The 6,339-nt window shown below is 68.0% G+C and overlaps 1 protein-coding gene across 1 annotated transcript in view; it reads left to right on the top strand.

Annotated features, from left to right (window-relative positions):
* Positions 1 to 562: 562 nt before the first annotated feature.
* Positions 563 to 6,339, top strand: part of MNEG_0885 (hypothetical protein) — a gene marked incomplete at both ends in the record, with an annotated part of 13,067 nt that continues 7,290 nt past the window's right edge. The window contains 11 exons of the mRNA XM_014050629.1: positions 563 to 779; positions 950 to 1,128; positions 1,400 to 2,340; positions 2,512 to 2,777; positions 2,994 to 3,209; positions 3,364 to 3,545; positions 3,733 to 4,131; positions 4,371 to 4,579; positions 5,009 to 5,386; positions 5,531 to 5,642; positions 5,940 to 6,331. Of these exons, the coding sequence (XP_013906083.1) occupies positions 563 to 779; positions 950 to 1,128; positions 1,400 to 2,340; positions 2,512 to 2,777; positions 2,994 to 3,209; positions 3,364 to 3,545; positions 3,733 to 4,131; positions 4,371 to 4,579; positions 5,009 to 5,386; positions 5,531 to 5,642; positions 5,940 to 6,331 (3,491 nt within the window). The remainder of the gene's footprint in view (positions 780 to 949; positions 1,129 to 1,399; positions 2,341 to 2,511; positions 2,778 to 2,993; positions 3,210 to 3,363; positions 3,546 to 3,732; positions 4,132 to 4,370; positions 4,580 to 5,008; positions 5,387 to 5,530; positions 5,643 to 5,939; positions 6,332 to 6,339) is intronic.

The raw sequence follows: 6,339 nt of genomic DNA, 5'->3' as shown, positions 1-6,339 counted from the left end.
CAGCAACGACTCGAAATCTGTCTGCGGCATCATCCTAGGCACGCGTGACACTGAATTACTGCAGTCCCACTGCAACCAACCAGGCTGCCGCGGGGCCGTTCATATCAGTTGTGGCTACAAGACCATAATAAGCAGCGGCACCCTGGTCCGAGCGGGGCGATTGGCAAACCTGTTGATGCAGTTGCACGGCGTCACTCGACCACACCTCACCAGCACCCAACAGGTCCTGCCCCCCCGTTCGGTCGGGCGAACTGGCCCGTCGCCATTTAAAAGGAGACGAATGCTCTTGTAAAGACGATTTATGACGGCTGCACAACGTGGTCTCCGCTCTGCACTGATCCTGCTCCAACATTGTTGGCGCAGCAGAGTGAAGCCCTTGCAACCCCAACATACAATAACGCGTACCAATATATCGCCATTATAATTGGGCTCATCACGATATTGCGTGTTGATCTCGTCGTTGAGACCAACCGCGGTCCACTGCACCCCAGGCCGCAATGGAAAGCCCGACATAAGCCTATGAATCGACTGCCAGGAGACGCTTCTGGCAGCAATCGAAGCTATGGCGATTCCGGCGGTGCTGGCGCTCGCGGCAACCATGCCCTCCGGCGCAGCGCTGCTCGCCGGGCTTGTCGTGGCGGCGGGGCTCCTCGTGGTCGTCCAGCAGCACACACAAGCGGTGTCGCGGGTTCTGGCAGCATGGCTGTGGCGTCGGCTGGCGACATTATCACCCGACGGCGGCACTGATGGGGGTCTGCGAGTTGTCGCCACTGCGCATGGTGGGTCGCTGGGGCTGGAGAAGAGCGCCCCTCAAACGACTCAAAATTCCTTGATAGTTGCTTGTGCAATTAAGAAGCATGCAGCCACGGTCATGGGCAGCATGCCGAGCATGCGCCCATCTAGCTTTTACGAGTTTTGCGCACCCTTGTTTTGCGCACCTGCAATGCAGGAATCCTCGTCAAGGGGTTTGAGCTAGACCCGTCCGTGCTGCGGGACAGCGGCGGCCCGCTCCTGCTCAGAAGATTGCTGGTGCGGGAGGCCGAGCTGCGGTGGCCGGGGCGGAACAGCCCGCTGCTGCTCAGGGCCCACGGCCTGAGCGTAGAGCTGCTGCAACGGCAAGCGCCCAAGGTGCGCGTGCGCAAGCACACACGCTCGCATGTGTGTGTATGTGTATGTGTCTGTGTGTGTGTGTGATGAGGGGCAATGGCCCTTCACGCCTGCGCAGGGCAGGCTGCAACAACTTGGTAATGCATAGCAGCCAAACATTGAACGAAATTGCGGCCAGCGCAGGAGTGATTCCAGGCGATAACTGCCGCACCAGGGTCGTCCGGTTTTGCGGGCAGCCGTTCGACCAAACAATGTGCGCCCCTACCCCTGCTTCCCTCACCTGGGTGCACAGCCCGGCGCACCGGCAGATGCGCAGGACGCCGGCTTGCTCCACAGCCAGCAGCTCCTCCTGCTGGAACAGCTGCTGTGGCGCGGCTCCCCGGGCCGCCGCCGCAGCCGCTGGGCCGGCCCGCTGCGCGCGCTCCTGCGGGGCGCACTCGCGGCGGCGGCCAGGTCGGTGGTTGCTGAGGTGGCGGATGCCGAGCTGCAGTACACCCAGGAGGGCGACGTGGGACCCTGGTGCGTCGGGCAGCAGGCGCGCACCGCCGACGCGCTGCGCGTCGGCGTGCGCCTCGCGCGCCTCTCGCCGCCGGGGGCTGCGGCGGCGGGGACGCCGGCACCGACTGGGGGCGTGGCGGGCGCCAGCGGTCGCGCTGGCGGGCAGGCTGCGACGTGCTTTGCCTTAGAGGGCGTCAGCGCGAGCCTGCTTACTCGTGCGCTGCGGCCGGCGGGCGGCCCCGGCGGCGCCGTCGCGCCTGCGTCGAAGGCCGCGCGCGAGTGGCGGCGGCAGCAGCCGCAGCAGGAGCAATGGGATTCCGCGGGGTGCGACGTTGGCGACGCGCAGCCAGGCAGAGATGGCTGGGACTGCGAGCTGGTCGTGCTGCGGCAGTGGTTTGCTCATGTCACGCTGACAGTGTCAGGAAACCCGCCCGCGCACCAGCAGCAGCAGGAGGAGGGCTCAGGGGCGGCGGCCCAGCCTCCAGGGCGGGAGGAGCGCGGCGGCCTGGCGCGGGAGCAGCGCCGGGCTGCGCCGGCGCTGCGGCTCGTTGTGTCGACCCTAGGCGGCGGCGCGGCGGGGCAGCAGCAGCAGCGGCACCAGCCGCGGGGGCATGCAGCCGCGGACGGCGCCGACGCGGACGGCGGGTGCCACCTGTCGGCGGCGGTGTCCCTGAAAAGCCTGGTGCTGGAGGCATCCCCAGAGGCGGCCGCGGTGTTCTTACGGCTGATGAACAGGTGGGCGTTTGAATGCAATGCGTTGGCAGCAGGTGGGCGCCGCCCATGCGCACACTGGCTGGCGGCTGTGGCGGGCAAAAGACCCGCCCTTTTGAAGTCTGGTGCGTCCGCGGTGGGCCATGCTGATCGCGCGGGCACCATCCGCATCGTGTGTCGCCCCCGCCAACGCAGGTGGATGGCGTACAGCCGTTTTGCGCCGCTTTGGACCGCGCGCCCCTCAGTCCCCGTGCGCGCGGCCCCCGCGCTCTGGTGGCGCCACGCCGGCGCGGCGGTCGTCGCTGAGTGCCGGCGACGGCTGCCGGTGCGGCGCGCTGAGCTGGCGCTGCTGCGGCGGCGCGAGTACCTGCTGCTTTACCGCGCGGTGCACGCGGCACAGCCGGCTGAGTTTATAGCGGACCCTCGCGGGCTGCAGCGGGGATCTACTGTGCACATTCCAGGTGAACTTTCCCTCCACCATGGACAGGGCTAGAGCCGGCGGCAGCAGTCGGACTACCTGCAACTACAGAGAACAGCAGATGGGGGGCATAATTGAGTTGAGCTGCGCCTGTGCTCGTCTGCACTCCGCAGCAACAGGCCCCACGAATTCCGTGAGCCCGCGTCAAGAGAGTCGCTGTGATCCCTCTGTTCTCCTATCCCTTGCACGCGACGCGCAGCGGCGGCGGCCGCGGCGCGCCTGCGCGTCCTGGAGCGCGCCATGACGCCGTCGCAGGTCTCGCTGTACCGCGTCTTCGTCGCCGCCCGCCACAGCGCGCACCTGGCGGCGTCGCCGGGGCTGAGGGCGCAGTGGCTCGAGGCGATGGACGCGCTGGGAAGCTTCCTGGACCTCGTGCCCACGCAGGGCGCGGAGCGCGGAGGCGGAGGGCTAGCGGGTGCGTGCCCGCGCTGCGGGGGTCGACCATGTGGGATACCATCCGTCATTCCCGCAAAGGATGACACCGCAGGCCTCTCACTTGCTGCCAAAGCTTGTTTGCTCAGCGTGCCGCCGACGCGCTCGTTCGCCTCTCGTCACGCCCCTACCCACAGAGTGGGCGGTGACTGTTTCGTGCCCCGCGCTGGGCGTTACGCTGGTGCACCCTGAGCGGGGGTCCCACCTGTCGGGCCAGGTTCACGGCCTGCTGCTGGAGGCCGCCAGCGGCGGCGCCGCACGGGCGACTGCGGCTGTGGTCGCGGTTGGCGGCGCCAACGCCGCCGACGGGGCGACGCAGGTGCGGCGCTGTTCTATGGCCGGCCCTTATGGCGTCCCTTCCCTTGCTGCAGCAAGTCTTGAGGAGCATCTCCACGCTGCCGCACGCTGGGAAAGCCGCACCGCGCTCATAGCTAGCAGGGATTGATTATGCCAGAGTTACGGACTGCGCTGTGCTTGCACGCCTCGCCCGCCGCCCCTCCCCACAGGTCTTGCAGATGCCGATGCCAGAGGCGCTCCGGGCCACCTACTGCTGCCAGTTCGGCCCGCCACCACCGCCAGCCCAGCCCCCGCCCCCGCAGCCGCAGCCGGCCGCGGCGCGCCCTGGAGCAGGCCCCCACGACCTCGAAGACTGGGCCTGGGCGGCTGGAGGGGACGGCGGCGGCCGCAGCGGCGCGGGACTGCAGCAGCCTGGGCAGGTGTATGCAGACTCCCTCGTGTCTTCTTACCTCCCACATGCGCGGCTGGCGCTCGCACCCGTGCTGCTGCGGATGCAGCCGTCGTCGCTGAGCGAGGCGCTGAGGTTTATAGAGCGCGTAAAGGCCTGCTTCGAGGCGGGCCTGCCGGCCAGGGACAACGCGCTCCAGGAGGCGGAGGCGCTGCAGCAGGTGCGGCTGGCGCGGCGGCCTTGTGGTCAGCACCTGGGGTGCACGCATATGCTGGCTCGCATCTGCTGGCGGGTAGGATCCAGGGGCTACAAAAGCATCGGCAGCCATGCTGCATTCCGCACCAATCAGCACCCTGCCATGTAGAACCAGTGTTTTTTCACTCCCTGGCGTCCCGACAGGGTCCCTCACTGCCCCACATTTTTCCTGTTGCCACTCAACCGCCATCCAACCGCTGGCAGGTTGTCGTGCAGGCGTACAAGCGCCACGGCGTCCCGCTGCCCTACGCGCTCTCTTCCTTCATCCCGACGCTGTCGGTGCGCTGCCCACAGCTGGTGGCCGTCGCGGCGCTCCGCGGCGGGGGCGCGCTGCGCAGCGGGCCGCTGGCGCCGGGGCCAGGCGGGCGGCACGAGCTCGTGGGAGTCATGGAGGGCCTGCATATCGGCGTCAGGTGGGATGAGGTTGATTCTACTTCCGCTTTTGCACGACGCGTACGACACGGGCGATGGCGGCGCAGGGCGGGGCGCGGAAGTGAGTTGTGGTGTCCCGCAACCCACAACACATGCACTCCGCACGTCTGTGCTGTCGCATGCCCGCGCCTCGCTGTCACCTTTTGGGATACGTGGCACGCGTATTTGACATGTAAGGGTGGCCCTCAACAACGCGTGGTGCCTCGTCAGCCTAGGAGCCTCGTGGTCTTTGTCTTGTCCCCATCTAACCCCACACCACTCAGTGCCATATCCTGCCCTGCACTGCCCCGCCTAGTGCCCCTCCCAGAACCTCTTTTGCACCTCTGTCCCCCCCCCTGCCAAATCCCTCCCGCAACTCATGTGTGATTCTGACCCTTCCACTTCCCCTCGTGCCCCATGCAATCCCCAAGGTATGAGACCAGCTGCTACAGCAGCTTGGTCCGCCAGCTGCACGCCTCAGCCGACGCGGAGGTGTTCTTCCAGCAACACTCACACCCCGCATCTGCAGCGGCAGCCAGCGGCGGCGCTGCCTCAACGGCCGCAGCCGCGGCTTCGGACGTGCTCGCGCCGTATGCAGCCCTGTGGCTGCACCCGGACGATTTGGAGTATCTGCTGGCCGCGGGGAGTGGCGCTGGGGCGGCGGCGGCGGCGGCCAGGAGCGGCGCAAATGAGTCGGCAGCATCTTCACCGGCGGCGAGAAGCAGCAGAGTCGGGGCGGGCGCAGGGGCCGCGGCGGCGGCTGGTCACCAGCAAGCACGGGGCGCGGGTGGCAAGTTGGCAACTTCCAAGTGAGTAGTCTCGCCGCACGGTCTCCGCCACGCACCTCACTCGCTGCCTGCGCTGTCGACCGTTGCGCCCGCACCCTCCTCGTTGATCCACTCAACTCTGGCCGCGCGTCGCGCTGTCTTGCGCGGTCCCCCTTTCATTCGCAGCGCCCTGCCGCAGGGCCTGTCCTCCCTGCCGTCCTGCCAGCCGTTCGTGCCGCTGCTGCGCGCGCGCCACCTGGTGGCCCAGCTGGCCACACAGATACTGAACGAGCCCTCGGTACCGGGCAGCGAGGCGGCACACACAACCGCGCACGCGGCTGGCGTGCAGGCGTGGCTCTCGCCCTGGCAGGCGCGCGCGCGCCTGCGGCCGCCTGCAGCGCCTGACTCCAGCACTCGTGTACAACCTAGCGTGTTTTGACCGTCAGGCTGCCACTGCCTGCAGGTGCTTGAATGCATCCAAATGCATCCAAACGACGCAGACATGCTTCGGCGGTTGCTGTGCACCTGCCCATGATGAACAGATGCACAATGAAGCCCGGCCTCACATGTCGTCGATCCGGTTCGAACCTCGCAGGCAGACCTGCTGATGGAAGCCGCCGACCAGCTGCTGTCGGACGCCCTGCAGCTTCACCGCAGCTTCGTCGACGACATCCTGAGCCCCTCGGTCGGCCCCCGCGCGCGCGCCTCCTCAAGTGCCACTCGCGTCGCCCTCTCTGCGGCCGCGCACGCAGCCGCGGCGGCTGCCGGCCCGTCAGGGGCTGCACCAGGAGTCGGGCAGCAGGCGGGGCCGCTTCCAGCTGCGGCGTCGGCCGGCAAAGGCAGCAGCTTCTTATTGGACCTTCCTTTGTTTGAGCTGCTGCTGTTCTGCTGCCTGCCAAGCGCGGAGGGGGCGGCTGCTGCTGCGGTGGCGGCGGCGGGGCCGCGGCTGGGCGGCGGGCAGGCGGGCGCGGCTGGTGGCGGGTACAGGTCAGGCA

Source organism: Monoraphidium neglectum, assembly GCF_000611645.1.
Source record: "Monoraphidium neglectum strain SAG 48.87 unplaced genomic scaffold scaffold00080, whole genome shotgun sequence".
In the NCBI taxonomy this organism is placed as follows: Eukaryota; Viridiplantae; Chlorophyta; class Chlorophyceae; order Sphaeropleales; family Selenastraceae; genus Monoraphidium; species Monoraphidium neglectum.
This window is presented reverse-complemented; position numbering and strand designations above follow the sequence as displayed.